Source organism: Drosophila novamexicana, unplaced genomic scaffold (assembly GCF_003285875.2).
Source record: "Drosophila novamexicana strain 15010-1031.04,08,12 unplaced genomic scaffold, DnovRS2.1 tig00000108-arrow-pilon, whole genome shotgun sequence".
NCBI lineage: Eukaryota > Metazoa > Arthropoda > Insecta > Diptera > Drosophilidae > Drosophila > Drosophila novamexicana.
The window spans coordinates 3743188-3762159 of NW_020824772.1; the positions used below are offsets into that span (position 1 = coordinate 3743188).

Sequence of the window (18972 nt, forward strand, 5' to 3'; positions counted from 1 at the left end):
CTACCAATGGCTATTGCCAATGCAGGGAATCGACCACCATTGAACAAGATCGAAATGGACTATCCCGAAACACTTGAAACACTAATGACCAACAGCTGGAAACTCAAACCCAAGGATCGTCCAACCATAACAGATTTTGTTAATACCTTTACAAAATATTATGAGGAACATGGTATTTAAATGGGGAAAAAATGGAAAACCTGGAAAACGAAAGCTTCAAGCCAGTTGATTCTTCGATGCCCAATTTATTATTAACAATTAACCGAAACCTAATCCAGATTCGTTGAACTAAACTTAACCATATTAAAAAAAACGGATATTTTATTTGTTGCAAAACTTTTAAGGTTTTGATATTGCGCTAACGATTGTTTCAGAACTCTGAAAATGATTCATTTAATTAATTTAATGTTTAATAAAAATATGCAAATATAAATAATTTAATAGCTCTATTGCAAATTGAACGAAGTTAGACGAACTCAGGTTCCAACCCAAACATGGGTTCACAGAATTGATAAACCTTTTTTACGAACCGAACATTAATTGGTTATTTATGTTAATTTCGAATGTGAGCTGAAACACTGAAAATATTTGCTGGGCTAGCGGCCATGCTGCCAAGAAAAATGAATGCAAAAGTCAAATCTTCATATTGGATGTAATTAAAGTTCCGTTAAATTAGTGGTTTATGTATTTTGTTGGTACACATTTGAATAGATTTTGATTATGGAATGAGAACTAAATCTAGTTTTCATAAACATATGCATGCATATTGGTATAAGAAACAAAACAAAAACTTTTGTTAACTTTGATTTGATGAGAACTGAACTTTTGGGCCAAAAGTATTTACATTATAACCGAGTTAATCACATGGGTGGGTATAGAGAATTTGTAAAACATATTCGCCGTGTCAAATACGCTCTTGATAACTGTCAATATTAGCAAATACATAAGTCGTAATTATCATATAAGTATGTGGCTAAGTGAATATTATTGAATATACGATCACTAGCAATAAATTTGATACGTTCTCTTTTTGTTTCTTGCCATATGAACTATTTGTTTTATCAATGATTCATAAAAGTTGTAATGATTGAACATATATTGGTTCGTATTTGTTTTTGATTTGTTAATAATGTGTGGGAAAACTAAAACGTTTTATTTTAGTTTCTATGTGTGTTCATGTTATTTAATAGCTAATTTTTTTTTTGCATTCGTTTTGCAATAAAAAATTGTAACGTTTCTTAAAAGTTCACATTTGAGTACACTATATAATTGTTTCGTTAGTTACATATTTTTTGAATTTGTGTTTTTTAATAATAGTTGCATACGTTAACCTTACTTAATAATAGTTTAGTTAATTAAAATTGTTTGGTATAATTGTTAATTTCATACTCGTTATTAATTGTTCTTGCTTCTTTTTCTCGTTTCGCTTTTTCTTTTTCACCGCACGTTCCTGCCTACGATTTGTTCAATGTCATCTTTATATATGAATGTTAATGCACGTGTATTTATCTTTGTATTGTTGTAATTAACGTCTCATTTTGCTGGCATTTGCTGCCTTTTTGTTTATTTTTTACCTAAAACTCTTATTGTTTTTAATTGCTTTGTCAATTGTCGTTTTTGGAGAACGGAAACAAACTGCAACTGAAGAACATTTGGAAAATTACGATGAGTTTATAATAATAATTGCGATTGATTATGACAATGGTTAATGATCAAAAACACAGTTCAAAAGAAAAGGAAACTATGTTTAACAAGCCAAAGTTTGTAGCAAATCCTAATAACTCATATCAAATTATAAATATTTTTGCATCTATCAAAAAATGCATTTGTATACTTTAACAAAAGTTGTCAGAAACGTGTTTATTATATTTAATTGGATTTGATATGTAAGTATAGCATAAAACACAATTCAAATGTACAATTATAAATTAAAATGTAAAAATAAATTAAGCTGCGGTTACAATTGTGCTTTAAAAAACAAGCTGCCAAATTAATTGTGTTAAAAATATTGCATATACGATATTAACTTAAGAAAATATTCAAAGTGAACTGAGTGGTAGACGGGACGGTTTAAGTATTATACAAAAGGTGAGTGGCTAAAATACAAAAATATGTATATTCGAGTACATTAGGTATTTAGGGAGCACTGACACACAACACAATACAAGTGAAACAAACTCATTTTATATAAATCAAAATTTAAAAGAAAAATACGTAATCTGCCTGGCAATGCCTTTTTAAACTGTTTACTTGAGGAAAATTTTTGTACGAAAATAACTGAATAAAGTTCACATACATTTTGTTTCGATGTAGTATTGTCGAAATATTTGTTTCGTTTTGGGAGTATGGATCGATTATAGTAAGGTTACATACATACATATCTGGAAGGATTACATGTGTAAACGACTATGAATTTCTATGATAATTTTCTAGGTATACGACTGGTATGTAGCTGAATAGTTTTCTTTTTTAAATATATGTTTAATATGTGTACATTTAGTACAATTTTGTTGTGCTTTCTCGTCACATTTATGCCAAAGAGCAGACTAAAAATTACAATTTTGTAAAACTCGCTGACACAAATTGCAATTATACATATATCATTATGTTGTTATATAGGTAGGTAGGTAGATAGATTGGACACGATTTGGTGTATATATATTTCATTATATGTCAGATGCGGCGTATGTGTATGTGTGTTTTGGAAAACTACCTTTCAGTAGTATGGGAAAACTTATGAAGAAAAAAATAAAATAATAAAAAAAAAACAAGTCTTATTTAACTAACACCCAGTACTATGGGGAGAAGAAAGTCAAGTCGTTCTGGTTTCATTTTTGGCTTAAATTGGTTCATGATGGACGTAATCAGAAGTCTAACTAAAGTTTTTGACGAAAATTACTATTTTGATCGAGTTCTTTGTTTTTGAGTCTTGAGTCAAATTGAAATTTGTATACGTCTGTGAGTGTGTCTGTGTGTGAGTGTGTGTATGTGTGTGTGTATTGGTTGCTAGATGCTTATGTCTAAAGAACGACGTCAGGCAGGTCGTGCGGCCTTGCCTAGGCGCGCATTTGGTTTTCATGTACAATTTTTCTCTCCTTATAGTAGATCTCCTCAGATTCTTTGTCGCAGAGCAACAGAACCACCGCGCCAAACAAGAAAATTGCTGCGCCCCAGCCAACGCCATAGGCCCAGCCAAACTCCCAAACGCGTCGATTCGCTGCAGGAAATACAAATTTTAAATGAACTTCATAAGTATCTTCCAGTTAGTGCACCTGCTTACCCATTGTGAGTTCGCCTGCAAAGCACACGGGATACACAATCAGAGCGGACAGCACGGCCAATACTGTAATTGGAGGAAATCGTAACAAATATGGGTATTTAGTTAAATTAGGATTGGGTTAGCGACTTACATGAAACGAGCATTACTAGCACTGCTATTCTATAAAATTTATATTTAAGATTATGATTCTGCGACTTAAGGCCCAGTCCAGTCAGCACTGTGGCTATGACGTCCGTTATCAATGTGATAATACAAAGCGCAGCGGTTGCCTTGATGTAGCCTACATAGAAGTTAGTTGTTAAAAACATTGATTGGCTCATGATTTTGGTTACAGCTGAATACCAATATCGCGGGTCCAATAGCAGCCTGGTGGATCCTGTATATTGAATGGCAGCGGCGGCATTGAATCATCCTCAATACAATGCACAAATAGGCCCTGCCGCCAGCCGGCAGCCATTAGCCAATCTGTCGAGGCCAAAGCCATAATCATCAGTACCACCACTATGACTCCGCATATAAATGCAATCACCTGCGAATTTAGATTTGGATTATTGAGCAGAGATCTCTGAGAGCAACCATACGCACCTTGAGGGGCCTTGTGATTGTTATAGTTTCAATTGTCGTTGTCGGCGCCATTTTGTCCGCTTCTGGACGTAGTACACTGTTGTTTTTAATAAAAAAGTATAAAGTTATATATGTAATATATGTATGTAGCTGTGTTAAATCAAATTAAATATGTACATGATGGACCAACTTACCTTATAAACTAATTAGGCAAAACGTCTGCCCACGCAAAATACTAAATTGGAATGCGTTTCAAATGCGATTTATATTTGATTATGTTTTTTTTTGGTTAGTTTGCTAAATGTGTATATAAGGGAGTAACGATAAACTCTGGCTTGGAATAAATAACAATTACAATGATTCAATTGGCGTTTATTGCTTAATTCTTAGCGCACAGCGACTGCGGCAAATTGTTCAAATGCGTTTTCAATTCAATTCTAATGCTGGCGGCAGCCTTTTCAACATCTGTGTGTTTGTTAAAACCGATTGCATGGAGGAGAAACAGAATTGGTAACATTTTCAATTAGTGCAACAATTGTAGCTGATAACACAATGAAAATAAATCAAAATAAAACAAAAGCCAAAAGCATACACACAAGCGCATACAAATCAGCTGTAAAAACAAAATAGCAGCAGCGCATGCAAAAACAACATAGACAAGCATCCAAGCATTGAGAAAGGGGCTCATCCAAATTTTCTGAACCATCAAAATGCGATTGCAACTGGCCAAAGGCGATTCTTGCTACCCTACAATCATTTTATTTAATTCATTCCGCCCAAGGACCTTAGACTTTTATGTTTGGATTTCTTTCGTTGACGAAAGTTATTAAAAGAACTTCTTAAATTTATGTAAACTTTGACAACTTTTGTGACAAACATATCTGCGCTAAAATAAACCCATGGAATATATTTGACAAATAAATACTTTAGATTATTTACTTAAATTATTTAATTTTTGCATTTTAAACAAAATATAATCAATATTCGTTTTAAAATCATTTTTTTAGTTCAGAGATAGCTTGAAAATTTTCAATATAAAATACTGGGTTTACTATTATTGGATTATAAAAAGTTAATTATTAAAAATAAATATTGAAATATGGAAAGGTCGCCAGAGCCATCAATAAAAATAATAATAACTAATCCGAGTTTGAAATGACTCTTTTTTGTAGACTTAAATTCTTATATATTACCCATAAAAAATGGGCTGAAGCTTTCTTTTCATTGCTGTCCAATGCGTGGGAAACCCCCGACATTACAGTTATAATATTGAGCGCATCGATGACAACAAAGGTCCTCGGATAAAGAGGCGGTTCGTGAAAGCAGCCGTAAAACTGCAAGCAACTCGTTGCACATTGCATTAATTATGCAAAAGGAAATGACAAGAAAGTACACTGGAAAAGTTTCAACTAACAGACAATCGGAATGAAGTGGAAACAGTGTGTGTTCGCTCGGACTATATTTTACTGTGCAACATATGTTGACATCCGTGTCTTGTGTTCAAAATCGACAGACATTTAAGGAAATGCTATGCTATAGACAGAAGGGGGTGTGGCTGGGGTGGCAACTGTGAGCGGGCGGTAGTTGTATACTAGACAAAGAAATATTTGGCCAAAGAAATATTTTGCGATTCTATTGCACAGACGGGGGCCAGACAGCGGCGATGTCTGCTCTATTTTTAGCCGAACATTGAGAGAATCCAAATATTTGCATACATATGTATATACATGAGCATTTGCTGAGCATGTGCGTTGGACATGGCAACAGGATCGACATGTAATGAGTATTAAAATGACAAGGAAAAAATATAAAAATAAAACATACAAGCAAACGAAACTGGGACAGCACAAAAATCGACAATAACAACAACTATTGCGGCGAGATTAAGGGTGGAATGGAACCAAAACAAAAATGCAGAAAAAATACGGGTTGCCGTTGTTGTTGTGTTTGTTATTGTTGACACCATTGTTGATGTTGTCGTCGTTTGCTAAATACCTTTCCTTGTAATAGTCCAAAGTAACCGATTCGGAATCAAATTCTGAATAATCTGGCAGCGATTCGGCATCAAAGGAGCTCATTCCGCTCAAGGTGTAATTGGGTATGACGTTCATTTGATTGCCATAGATGCTAATGCTGCTCTGTTGTTGCTGTTGTTGTTGTTGTTGTGCGTGTTGCTTTTCCGTTTTTGATATTTCCGACATTTTGCTATTGTTAAATAACGTTACAATATCTATACAATCACACAAACGCACACAGACACAGGCACTCACTCGCACGCACACAGTCGGTTTTGGAAAATCTTATTTCTGACACAGATATGGGAAAATAATGCACTGCTATTTTCTCTATTCTGTTTTCCCAGCTTTTCACTTTCGTCTGCTGCGAAAATATGGCGTTATCGCTGAGTTAGCAACTCTCACTTACGCGTTTTGCTTTTGTAGGAAGCGCTCAGCTATTGCAAATTACATTTTCATCAAGTTTTTTACGTGCATTTTTTTATATTAAACATAAACAAAATAATAAAAATAATTATTTGCAGAGGGGTTGACAATCACTAAGATGTTTGTACAGCCCGTTTAGTATTTTTTAGGTCGTCGTTGCTTCTAGCCAGGTGGCAAGGTGGTGCCACAAGCTGTGCGATAGTCACGAGTAGTTCGATATTTATTCGATAGCCGGATGATACTTGTATTGCTTACATCCCTAGATCGGCGTCGCGTTTGTTGTTCTCTTTATTTAGTTCGTTCGGTAGAAAAACTACGTTTAAATCTGAGTTTGTAAACGAAATCCAAGCGAAAAACACCACAAAAACAGTGCCTACCGTGGTGCATTGTCTCACGCCCAGGCGGCCAACTATTATTTTGCTTGCAAAGTACCTAGAGGCAGGCCTTCTTGACATGGCAACTGACACTGTGCCCAACACTGAAAACTTTAATATCGCCAACGGTGAGGAAGATGTTATATGTCCTAGCTGCGATGCGAAAATTAAACGCAGCCAGGTGGCCGATCACTGCCAAATTGAAATGGAGCGATTGCACGGCATGCAGCTGCGTTCCACACAGACAGCGGCGGCCATTCCTGCTCAGGCTTCTACCACAACATCACAAACGCAGTCAGCTGCTGCCGCTGCTGAGGGGGGCGGCCAGCGCAAGCCATGGAGTGTGTTCCAGCGCGTGCAACGCAACCGTCAAGCACGGCAGCGACAACGCACACGCAAACGACCCACACCACCGCCACCGCCAGTAACAGTTGCTGCTGCTGCGCCTAGCCAAGCTGCTGAAACGACCTGCAGCTGTCCCGTGTGCAACAGGAACTTCCCACAGGCCGAGATACAGGAGCATGTTAACCAGTGCCTGCGCTCCAGTGGACGCAACGGTGAACGGCATTCCAGCGATGATGACGACGACAGCGATGAGTACGAGGAATACGAGTGGGCGGGACAGAAGCGCATCCGCGTATCGACGCTCGTCCAGGGCGGCTATAGGGCGCTGAATCTGGGACAGACCATCAAGTACAATGGTGGGCAGCAGGCGGCCAACGATGATGAGGATGATGTCAATGTGGACGAGGATGATACGCACATCTATGGACCGACACAATATGGCGAGGCAGACGTTATACCGCTGGACAATGAGGATGGCACTGGAGAGGGTGTTTCCGAGACGGACGTTACCAGCTATGTGCGAAGGCTCATATCGTCCAATGAGACGCCCAAGACCAGCCTCAGTGCCAATAATGCCCGCGAATCGACTGAAGAAATAAATGACGCGGCCAGCCAGGCACCGTCTACATCTGGACAGCAAGCGGCATCCACTTCTCGTAGCAGCAGCAGTGGCACATCGGCGCAGATCATCGAATCCCTGAAGGCACGTCTGCGTCTCTACGAGAAACAGGCGCAGAGCAAGCTCAAATGTTTGATTTGCATTGACGATTATAAAAATCCCGCCATCTCAGTGTCCTGCTGGCATGTTCACTGTGAGCAGTGCTGGCTGCAAACGCTGGGCGCGCGCAAGCTTTGTCCACAATGTAATTCCATAACCACGCCAAAAGATTTGAGACGCATTTACCTATAAATGGGATTCTAGTTGTCAACTCTGCCAACAACTATGATGATTTGTTATAATGTTTGCAAAGTAGCTTATTATAAACTTATTGAAGTTAGTTTTATTTCACAATATATATATAATTTATACAGATAACAAGGAATACAGCTATGATTATCATACGTGACGTAACAATAAGCATTATGTAACTTAAAATAAACAATAACAGCATTATTCTTAAACATGTTTTGAGTTTGCAAATATTTTCTGAGTCTTTTAAAATGACAGCTAAAGCCGCGCCAATACATATATTAATTGATCGATTATTCTCTAATAGCATCGAGTGTGGTGTTAAACATATCGATACAAAATAAAATATATCTAAAAAACATATCGTCGAAACGATGTTAATATCGATGATAGTCAGTATCGGAAACGTTTGTCACTTGCCAAACATAGTGAAAACTTGAAAAGTTGCTTTTTTTGTGTCTCCCGTGGACTTTTTTTTTCCAGGGATTACTAATTCGCGAAAAAAAACGCGCGGTTAAGTGTATGCCATTTTGTAGGTGGTTCGCATCGTGAAATTCTTTAGTGGACACAACCCAACGCTAAAACGCTTGCGTTAGTGGGGATCGGTCGCCTCCACCTTCGCCACCGCCGCCGCCGCTGCTGGGAACCTAGCACAGGTCCAGTTTGAACATATATATATATATATAAATATATACATATATATATATATGCATATGTATGTAGATATTGCAAGTTGCATACGTATGTGGCGCGTGTATTATGTCATTTATTTATAATAAATAGCATAAAAGTTGACAATATGCAAACAAATTCCCGCTGAGTGTTGCACCAAAGAGTGAGAAATATAAACACGTAAAAATGTAGACTGTGTGTACGTGCGTGTTTGTGTGTGTGTGCGTGCGTGCGTGCGTGTGTGCCGCAGATAATGGATGTTTAGCAGTATAAATAAATACATAGCTATAGAAAGATATATAAATATATGTATATACGCACGCATATGTGTGCGTATATGTGAAGTATATGCGCCGCAGAAGCCGTCGGCGATGGCAACATTAGCTTCAGCCCAGGCTCAAGCCCATAAGCAATAATTTTAAGTGTTTCTCCCAATTTAAAAAACACGTCCAATAACAACAACAACAACAACAACAACAACCAAAACAAATGGCCACATTTAATGCAACAAATGCAACAAGCAACAGCAGCGCGGATGTTTTAAGTTCCTCGGTTGGCGCCGCCGCAGCGACAACAACATTTCTAGTGCCCTCCACAACATCGGCAGGTGGTGCAGCCGCAACGCTGGGCACTATTGGTGCGCATCCACTGCATTTGGAACCGTTTGGTGCTATGCCCGCACACACCGCGCAATATATGAGCTCTGGTGCTGCGCAGTTACCGTTGCCGCTGCCATTGCCACTGCAGCATCATCATCATCACCATCAGCAGACCAACTCCTCCTCGTATACGTTTGTGCAGATCAAACGTGAGCCCTGTCAGGTGTCTGAGATAAGCTCCAACAATTGCCAACAGCAGCATCAGCAGCAGCAGCAGCAGCAACACCAGCAACACCACCAGCAGCAGCATCACCTGCAGACAGCCTCCACTTCCCTCGGCCTGGGCAGTGTGACCTCATCATCAGTAACGGCATCAGCAACATCAAAGACCATGTCTGCATCGTCGCTGACGACGCTGGTCAAAATTGAAGCCTCTTCGCCGAAGGTATCCGATCTGGAAAAGTCCACGTCCAGCACAAGTATGTTATGAACTTAATCAAGAGCAACCCATTTGATTATAATCATAATTGTTATTTTTATCCATCCACAGGCAACTCCGTGCCCATTGGCATTGCCGTGGCGCGCAAACGTCCGCAGGAGTCAACCAGCGCTGCGCTGAACAGTGGCTCCACCCTGCCGTTGCAGCAGCCACTCAACAAAGACATGAACTGTTTCGGCATACGTGTCGCCGATCTGAGTAAGTTTAACTTATCCCAATTTTGGACTTTGATGTTCTACATATATTATTATGCGGTTATCAGTTTCAAATGTGTCACTCGCTATAAACAGATAACGAAGTAAAGAAAAACCCGGAAAACCCAGTAGAGCTGACAACTTAAATAATAAGAATAATAATACGGATTTGTTTGTTTTGCGGTTATTTATACTCTCACGAAGTAAAATCGTAGTTATCTTTGAACTGGCGATGTTGTAATACCCTAGCAAAGCTCAATATTTTTTATAGTCACTTGTGGTATTATATTCATTTTAGTAATATCTACCTGAGATTCGAACCCGACTTTAGTGAAGATAATTTTAAAACAATTGAAAATTATTGTTATTTCTTAGCCTATCATTTACAGTTTATTTTACATACTAACTAGCAGCAACAAAAAAAGGGGCGGATTGTTTATATGTTAGGAATTTACCGGTTCTATTATCAGCAGACTTTGCTATCGACTCTAGACGTGCACGCATCTTGCCGCTTTGACAAAGCCGCCTTAACTTGTTGAGAATTTTAAAGAGTCAATCAAGAAAAACAGCAAAGCCATAGCTTATATTCAACTACAAGTTAGGGGTTGTACTAAAGTATGATATATTATATATTTATTAATTTGCAGTAAAAGAATCTAGTCTCAGCTGTTTCGAGTTTCTAATTGAATTAGATAGCGCAGATTTTTGCCACTAATGAACGCTTGGCTTAGCCACTCGCCTGTCCCCTGGGGCATCGTTACCGGCATAATTATGCGGCTCGGACGTGGAGCGTGTGACTCGATGCGATTGGCAATGTGGACGGCGCTCAGTTATGGCACTAATAGGATTTCGACAAACATTTCAAAATTCCGTCAGTGAGTTGGGGGTAGAAAGAGCAGTGCTTGACGTAAATACCACCCTAAAAAAATATTGAAAGGGCAAAAATCATATGATGTGCCTGCAAATGCGGATGGGGTAGCGGATGTGGATTGTGTGGCTGTCTTTGTTGTGACAGCCCTCTGACTTGTGCTCGCAGCCCGAGGCGATAGCCTGCTGAGAGAAGCGGGCGAGTTGTGTAAAAAGAAAAACCACTTATTGAAAACTTCTAAAGAGGAAATAAATGAAATAGCGTATCTCTAGCGTCGTCATAGTCGAGCGTAGAATGCGTAGATCTAGTCGGATTACTCATAGATAGTTTTTTGTTGTTGCTTCTGATTTTCGCTTTTGTGGGTGGTTGCTGCTCAAAATGTTGTTCACATCTTTTGGGTGGCTGCGGGTCGTGTTGTTCTTGCAAGTCCACCAATCTGGAAGGTGGTGCGTTGGCAGTGGCGCACAAATGAGGGGGCAGCGAAGAGAAGGGCGCTGGATAAGTAGCAGCAACAAGGGATGCTCACGCTGAGCATTCCATATCAAGCAGGACCAACGTTAAGGCAATATGATACGCGTAAGTGGTTTGGGTATGTGACCATATGGTAAAGTCGCCCTCAACGGCTGTGCGGATTCTATTTTTATAAATACACTGCATATAGGTATATATTATAGTGGGTAGTTGTCAAAAAAAAAAAGTGTGGCACTAATTGCATATTGAGGCAGCTCCGCTTTTCCTTTTACTATTTGTTGGGCCGAACATCAATCTGAGGTCCTTAATAGCCCCTTAATGTAATGCAATTAGTGTGTCGTGTACGCTTTAATCGAATTTCTGTAAAATTATTCAGCCGTTGGCTAAGGGATGATGGTTCAGTGGCTTGCTGGCTCGATAGGCTGGTGGGTTGTGTCTGATAGTGGGTGTGAGGTAGGTGGCTCGCCAAATGCATAGTTCAAGGACATTGCAATATTTAACGAATACATACACACACAGCTTTCTCTCTCAACCAGACATACACACGAAAGTGGCCTGTAAAGCTGATGTGGTGCAATACAAAAAGTTTATTAAATAATTGAACGCTGAGCTGTTAAGTTAAAAACTTTTTTTTCGCTCGATGGTTTCTTCGAAATTATATTTAAAAGATTATAATTCTGATCCGGTGTTTTGTGCATTCATACGAACTTGTAACTGCAGGCGCCACCAGTTGCGGAAATCTGTATTTCACGGGAAACGGTGATTTGATGACCACGGGCACGGCCACTGCCGAGGAACTGGCCCTGAGCGCCGCTGGTGTCAACAGGGCGCCCTCCACCTTCTGGCAATATCCAAGTGAGTTCTTTTTTTTTCTTTATAACTTTAGTAGTTAACCCCCACGCCCACGCCGCCTGTGACTTTACACAACTCGCACCCACTCTATATTTATTTATTTATTTATTGCATTTCTGTTGTTTTTTTGCGTTTGTAGATGCATTGCCCATTGAATCAGTGATTTCCATGTCGCCCGCCACGGTGGGCTTGCAATACTCACGCGAGGCAAGTCGCGGTCAGGTGGTGCTGCTACCCGCCGGTCCAGCAGCGCTTGGTAAGTCTCTCTTTTCATCGTCTAAGTAACATCTGCATGACGCACATATATATATATATATATATTTATATATACAGTGCATAGATATAGTTAACATTTAGATATTTTTCTATATACGCATTCATGACTCACAACAAGCGACGCTTGTGACATTTGCCACTAATGCTTGTATCGTCGCATCCTAGCTAGGTTAACTTAATTTCGAGAAAAAACTAATTCATGCTTTTATAACTCCGCTTTCTTCCCCACCCTCCCCCCAACAACAACAACTCCAAATCCATAAAAAAAATATACTGAAATAAAAAAAAAAAACGAAACTCGACTATGCACAGCAGGCATATCAAATTTTCCCCTCTTAACGCCCACAGATCCGTTCCAGCAGGCGGCAGCGGCGGCCTTTGTCTGGCCGTCAGCTTATATACCGCAGGCAACAGCCGGTGCCGGGCCAGCCGCCGCAGCCGCTGCGCTGCAGCCGTCACCCAACTTTATCTTCCCCTCGATGGGCACCCACTCCACCTTGGGCGCAACATCTCCGTATGCCTCCACTCTGCAGTTGTACCTGGCTGCAACGGCCAGCGCCACGGGCAACTCGACTCTGTGCCAGCACAGTAATCAGCAGACCAGCACCACGACGACCAATTCCACCATTAACCTGAGCCTGGCTGCCGCCGGCGCTGGCGTCACGAGCAGCAGCAGTAGCCTAAGCTCCACTAGCAGCTCACGATTTCTTAGCCTAGCAGCTCAGCCATCGGCGATGGCAGCCAAGCCATTGGCCATGAGCTCGTTATTGATGCCGCCAACCGGCTTAAAGCTGGAGGAATACCCTTTGGCGCAGCCGTTGCCATTGCCGGAAGCGGCACGCGACAACGAGCAACAGGCACTGAATCTAATGCGTCTGCCTACGCCGCCCACTTCGGCGACCATGGAGCCCACGGCAACGCCGTTGGGCCAGCCAGTGCCGCATCAAATACTCTTCCAAACGGCGCCAAGTACACCGACACCGGCGCTTCTTAATCTGTCTATGCATGGTGCAAGTGCAACTTCTGCTGGCATTGCCGCTGACACGCCCACGTCCTGTGATGAGGCTGCGCTTAACTTTAAGTTGCACGCGCCACTAACGCCGCAAACACCACCTCGTCTGGGCGCCGCCACGTTGCTGCCACAGATGCAAGACGTTAACATACAGACAGATACGCCCGTGTGCAGCGAGGATGAGAATTCTTCGTGCCCTCTCAAACCGACGCAGGAGGTGTGCGAATCACAAATGCCGCTCGAGCTGACCAAACCCAGTGAATCCAACAATGCCCATACACACGTCAACCAACCAAACGAGTGCCATACCCAAACGAATCCCAGTGACATTGTCAGTGCCAGTGTGAATGCCGGCGAGCAAATTGAAGCGCCCATGGAGGAGCTGCCGGCGCAACAACAGACGGCGCCGGAGGATCTGACCGGGCTGCTGTTGCTCTCAAACATCAGCACCAATAGCACGCCTCTGTTGCGAGTCAAACAGGAGCCAGTGGAGCACAATGAAGTCGTGCAAGTTCTACCAGTAGAGCCTACGCCGATGCAGCCATTGATGGAAGTGGAGAGAACGCAGTCAGAGCCGCTGGGCGGCTTGAAGCTTTTGTGCGCATTGGCAGAGCAGCGCATACAGGAGGAGGTGGTGCAGGGTAGTAGTCTATTTGCCACACCCACATCGCGCACACCTTCCCCTCGAATGGCTACACCAGTCATCGAAGCGAATAGCCCATTTGGCTGTGTACCGCCAGCATCGGCGTTGGGTTTTTGCCCTCAACAACAAATGTCGCATACCTCACCAACGTTTCCCTCAATGCAGGGCATTGAGTTGCCAACCACGTCCAGCGCTGCGGCAGCCGCCAGTGAACCAACGCCCGCCAAACGCAAGAAGCACAAACATTCCAAGTCGAATTCTGTGTCCGGGGAGAGCCGCAAATCCTCGCGCTGCAGCAAGAAGAGCAAAAAGAAGCGCCGCCACAGCATAAGTCGACAGCAACAACAGCAACAACAGCCGCTGCTGGCCGAGGACGATGTTCAGCTGCAGGATGAGGAGTTGCAATCGCAGCTGCGCAGCGCTTTGTCCACCATGGATCCCAGTTATGCGCAGCGCTTTGGCCAAGAAGTCTTCAGCATTATGGACAATAGCATGCGTTTGCGTCTGGCGGATATAACACGGCAATATCGTAAAAAGAAGCGCAAGCTCGACGAGATTTCCAAGCACAAGAAAAAGAAGAAGTGCTCCAAGCAGCTGCTGCTCCAACAACAACAACAACAACTACAACAACAGCAGCAACAGCAACAACAGCAGCAACAGCAACAGCCGCTACCAATTCAACAGCCCCTACATCAGCCGCAGCTGACGCTCGGCTCAACTCTCTCTAGCGTCCTGGGGTAAGTTTCTCCATTTGCTTTGAGTTGGAAGCTTAGAAAGTATAATTTAGAGGACAAGCCATAACCAAAACGGTCTCAAACATGTAAATCGTTTTTGTATTGTGAAAGTTTTGTGCGTTTGTAGTTTCATAGGAGCATTAGCTATTCTTGAATTTAAGAACAATACTTTTTTTGGAATTTATTTTGGGAAGAGGACTTAAATCAAGCTAGACGATAAACCATGATCTCAAATAAAATTGTTAAATATGTTGTAAAAGTTTCGCGTAAATGTATGTAATAGGCAGGCATCGGCAATATAAGGCATCTTCAACCCCATAAAGGATATATATTCTTGCAAAGCATCAAGAGTCACGACTATCTAGCCATGTCTGCCTGTCCGTATGTATAAACGCGTCCATCTCAGAACTTATAGAACGTATATCGTAGATTATAAGTGCTAGAGACATCTAATTTGGTATGAATAAGTTACAAGGAGCTTAAACGTTAAAAGGGAGGCATTTACTAGGGGTTTGGTATAATATAAATATATATAAATTTATATTCAACTTATTATTTTTACAGCACTGCTTCACCGCTGCGAGATTATAAATATCCCAAATTCTCAAGCGGCAACTTACAGGCGTCCAGCTTTTTGCGTTTCCCAGAGAAGACGCACTCGTTTCCACCGCCCCCGCCGTTGTTGCAGCAACCACAGGCGGAGCCTAGTACCTTGCCGATCAGCAGCTCGCCAGGCACATCGTCGTTTGTGCGTCTGGAGCCCAGTGCTCTAGATGCGGCTGTTGCCGCTGCTCCAATTACCTCGTCCAGTTCTTCCAGCTCCTCGCACAAACATTCGCTCACGGGTAGCACAAAGTCAGCGGCGCGTAAGGAGCGCAAGCTGAAAACGAGCGCAGTCGATGCTCAGTTGGCCACGGAAGCAAAGAGGCGACTCAGTGCCGTTGATGCCGAGCTGCAATTGACCAGTGATCATTTGTACCGCGATGAGACGCGTGTGCTAACTGACATGGGCGGCTTGTTCTATGCGGGAGTTATGAAACCCCTGCGACCGCCAGATGTTTATGCCATAACCCTAGATGGCGAACGCGGCAACAAGTCGCATGTCATGTCGCGCGAAGACATACTAAAAGATACGGTGAGTCGTAAGCAGCTTGTGGTAACCATCTCGGCTAATCTATATCTTTGCTCTCACACAGATTCTCGAAGTGGCACCCAAGAGCGTTGATAGTGTGCCAGTTGGAACACGACTCTGTGCCTACTGGAGCCAACAGTATCGTTGCCTTTATCCAGGTCGTGCCATCGAATCGGAGCCAACTGAAGATGCAGCTGCATCAGCAACGTCAGCGGTGTCAACGACGCCACAAGACTTTGTCAGCGTGGAGTTTGATGACGGCGACAGCGGCAGGATCCGCTTGAAAAACATTCGTCTGCTACTAAGCAATTATCCCATTGCCGGTGCGTTGTGCGAGAAACAATCATCTTTTTTTTTTTTTTTTTTTGGGGAATAAAGCCAAAAATCGTAAGATTTGAATAACCAGTGAATGTAACAATTTTAAAAAGTTTAAAATCTAATACTTACGATTGGAGCTTTATTCCTCATCAACTGTCCTATTTTGTGACTTCTTTATTTACGGCTGTTGTTTTCGTTTTCCCTTGATTCGTTTATGTCCCCGTTCCCGCCTCGTCCATGATACAGAGTACAACGATAATCCCCTTTACTCTGTAGGCAAGCAGAAGCGTGGCGCACTGCGCAGTGGTGACAGTGGCGCTGGTTCCTCACAGGAGCATACTGGCGTGCCGAGTGGTGAGGAATCGCACAGCCATCATGGTTTCAGCATGAGCAGCGATAACACAACCTCGCTGGCTGCCACCATGGAACTGTTCACACAGCGCAGCGAAAAGAAGCGCCTCAAGAAGAGCCTGAAGAAGTTAACGAAGGCTCAGAATGGCATTGAACAGTCTGTTGAGTTGAACGGCTTCCAAAATGGCGGAACTGAAGGAGTTGCGGCCGGGGATGGCGCCAGCATGGATGATGGCAGCCGGAAACACCATAAGCACAAGAAGCGTAAAAAGCATAAGAAGCATCATCGCAAAAATGCCATCGAAGAGGCTGAACCAGTGCAGGATTATATGACGACTGTTCAGGAACTGCAACCAACAATGTTACCGGTAGCAGAAGAACCTGAACCTGTTGCGCCTCCAGCGCAACGTGTTAAGGTAGAGATTAAAGTAAAGGCGGAGCAGCTGGACATGGAGGAAGAGACAACGTCCAACTTAATGTCCGAGGTATCCGATGAGGTAACGCCTATAGCGATGTGGGATTTTGAAATATCTTCTAATATCTAAACTTCTTTTCACGGTCTAGGTCAAGGGCGATGATCTGGTTGAGCACAACAACTCCAAGGGCAGCAGCAAAATTGCCGCCTTTTTGCCAGAGCGGCAATTGTGGGGTTGGTTTGGAACCGCCTACCGAAAGGCGGGCGTCAAGGGGCGCGCCAGAAAGCAATTCTACAAAACAATCAAAAGGGGAAAGGAGACTATTACGGTAACTGTCATGTCCATCAAATTATAAATTGCTGGACATTAATTATTTCATTTTATTGTAGGTCGGGGACTGTGCAGTATTTCTATCCACAGGTAGACCGGATCGCCCCTACATCGGGCGCATCGAGTCTATGTGGGAGACGACCGCTGGCAACAGAGTGGTGCGTGTGGCGTGGTTCTATCATCCGGAGGAAACCACAGGCTGTCCAAAATTGAAATATCCAGTAAGATAAACTCTAGATTCGGAATCGGCGTTAATACTCATATTTGTTCAAATATTAATCTATCTTTACAGGGTGCATTATTTGAATCGCCACATGAGGATGAGAACGACGTGCAGACAATTTCACATCGGTGCGAGGTGCTCCAGTTTGTTAATTACTTTGACAAGTTCGGCGCCGATTCGAAGCAATATCAAACCATATATGATAACAATGATACATATTATTTAGCCGGGCACTATAACCCAAGGTTGCAAGTGCTGAAACTACAAGACGATATTCCAACTCTCGAAGAGCTGCAGGATACTACTACTACAACTACTACTACAGAAGATTAAGCGAGGCGTGGATAGGCTTAGACATAGACATAGCAGAAGTGCATACAAAATCTATATAAATATATATATATATATATACAATATATACGTTATACATATATTTTACACTACGTGGAACAGATGAAGCATATATACCTATATGTATACACATATTATTTCTATACTTTAAAGTGACTAATGTATCGTAAACAAAAAAAAAGAAAAGAAAATCTAAAAAAAAGGACGAGATGTGCGAAAAAGAGAGAGAAATCAAGGAACTAAGCAACAGCCACTAACATAGTGTATAGCAGAAGCGCAGGCAATTTTAAGATTTGATTTGTATAAACTGAACACGTGTTTTTTATTATGACGATGAGATAAAAAAGTTTAGTTTAATGTTCAGAAAATGTTTAAAAATTTTGAAACGTGTGCTCCTCAATTGTGTGCATCCGAGAGAGACTCACAGACACAGCAACACTTAACATGCAACATGCAACACGCAACACAATATACAATCCACAATACACAGCCCACAGATACACATGTATACCTACATGTTTCAGATGAAATTTAAAACATGTTTTAAAGATTTTAAGCAGGCAAACATGCAGCAACTACTACTATAAATGTAACAATTCAATGTGATAGCAAAACAAAACCAGATGTTGATGTGTATAGAACAAGAGAATAAGCATAGATGATAACAAAAACAAACAATTATAAAAACAAGCAAAAGAATGTGTTGAATATTTACAGCTCGTTTATTCAAGGAAGATACAAAAAGAAAAACAAAAAACAATATAAAATCAAACCTATCTATAATCACACATATATCAATAAACTTGCCGTGAATATTGTATTATATATATACTCTTATACGTCTGACTAGCAACTGCTGTCGCTGGGGTTTGTTTATACGGAAATACTTAGCGTGTCCCTGACTCGCGGATGTCCTACAATATGTCTACGCTTGTTTTCAATTTTAGTTATATTAGTTTTTAAACAAAGAATGCACATGTTCGTGTTTCTAATTATTACTTGTGATTAAGGGACTACACGTCTAGTCTGTAGGGTGCAATGATAAACGTCTGTCTGTCAAAGATGTTTGAATGTTTGAGCGAATGTTTTGGCATGGGTGTTATCTACCTAACTGTTG

The 18972-nt window shown here is 41.6% G+C and overlaps 3 protein-coding genes across 7 annotated transcripts; 2 read left to right on the top strand and 1 right to left on the bottom strand.

Annotated features, from left to right (window-relative positions):
- Positions 1-366: 366 nt before the first annotated feature.
- On the bottom strand, positions 367-6420 carry LOC115771880 (transmembrane protein 47). Of its 4 annotated transcripts, none has more exons than XM_030717765.1 (7): positions 6115-6420; positions 5840-6049; positions 3866-3941; positions 3623-3809; positions 3411-3560; positions 3281-3343; positions 367-3217 (listed from the first exon to the last, which is right to left on the bottom strand). In XM_030717765.1, the coding sequence occupies exons 2-7, from the start codon at positions 6043-6045 to the stop codon at positions 3057-3059; spliced, it is 843 nt and encodes a 280-aa protein (XP_030573625.1). In that variant the 5' UTR covers positions 6046-6049; positions 6115-6420; the 3' UTR covers positions 367-3056. The 4 variants fall into 4 exon arrangements, with proteins under 4 accessions (XP_030573625.1, XP_030573628.1, XP_030573626.1 ...); XM_030717766.1 differs by lacking the exon at positions 5840-6049 and adding an exon at positions 4039-4309 and having other exon boundaries at positions 370-3217; positions 6269-6416; XM_030717768.1 differs by lacking the exon at positions 5840-6049 and having other exon boundaries at positions 369-3217; positions 6269-6416.
- A 111-nt stretch (positions 6421-6531) lies between these two features.
- LOC115771877 (E3 ubiquitin-protein ligase RNF220) lies at positions 6532-8072 on the top strand. Its single transcript, XM_030717761.1, has one exon. It carries the CDS (start codon positions 6739-6741, stop codon positions 7912-7914), a length of 1176 nt encoding a protein of 391 aa, XP_030573621.1. The 5' UTR covers positions 6532-6738; the 3' UTR covers positions 7915-8072.
- A 125-nt stretch (positions 8073-8197) lies between these two features.
- Positions 8198-18651, top strand: LOC115771872 (protein winged eye). Of its 2 annotated transcripts, none has more exons than XM_030717754.1 (11): positions 8198-9664; positions 9736-9882; positions 11938-12072; positions 12209-12325; positions 12661-14737; positions 15299-15869; positions 15931-16189; positions 16461-17032; positions 17100-17279; positions 17341-17502; positions 17574-18651. In XM_030717754.1, exons 1-11 carry the CDS (start codon positions 9076-9078, stop codon positions 17835-17837), a joined length of 5073 nt encoding a protein of 1690 aa, XP_030573614.1. In that variant the 5' UTR covers positions 8198-9075; the 3' UTR covers positions 17838-18651. The 2 variants fall into 2 exon arrangements, with proteins under 2 accessions (XP_030573614.1, XP_030573615.1); XM_030717755.1 differs by having other exon boundaries at positions 12694-14737; positions 16431-17032.
- The last annotated feature ends 321 nt before the right edge of the window (positions 18652-18972 follow it).

What these genes read in the sequence shown, in the direction of transcription:
- LOC115771880 (XM_030717765.1), bottom strand. Translation starts at nt 6,045, where the DNA reads ATGTCGGAAATATCAAAAACGGAAAAGCAACACGCACAACAACAACAA. An exon ending in CAATCACAAGGCCCCTCAAG is followed by an intron (nt 3,810 to 3,865) that starts GTGCGTATGGTT and finishes CTAAATTCGCAG; the next exon opens with GTGATTGCATTTATATGCGG. An exon ending in TGCAGGCGAACTCACAATGG is followed by an intron (nt 3,218 to 3,280) that starts GTAAGCAGGTGC and finishes TATTTCCTGCAG; the next exon opens with CGAATCGACGCGTTTGGGAG.
- LOC115771877 (XM_030717761.1), top strand. Translation starts at nt 6,739, where the DNA reads ATGGCAACTGACACTGTGCCCAACACTGAAAACTTTAATATCGCCAAC.
- LOC115771872 (XM_030717754.1), top strand. Translation starts at nt 9,076, where the DNA reads ATGGCCACATTTAATGCAACAAATGCAACAAGCAACAGCAGCGCGGAT. An exon ending in ACTCTCTCTAGCGTCCTGGG is followed by an intron (nt 14,738 to 15,298) that starts GTAAGTTTCTCC and finishes TTATTTTTACAG; the next exon opens with CACTGCTTCACCGCTGCGAG. An exon ending in GTCCAAAATTGAAATATCCA is followed by an intron (nt 17,503 to 17,573) that starts GTAAGATAAACT and finishes CTATCTTTACAG; the next exon opens with GGTGCATTATTTGAATCGCC.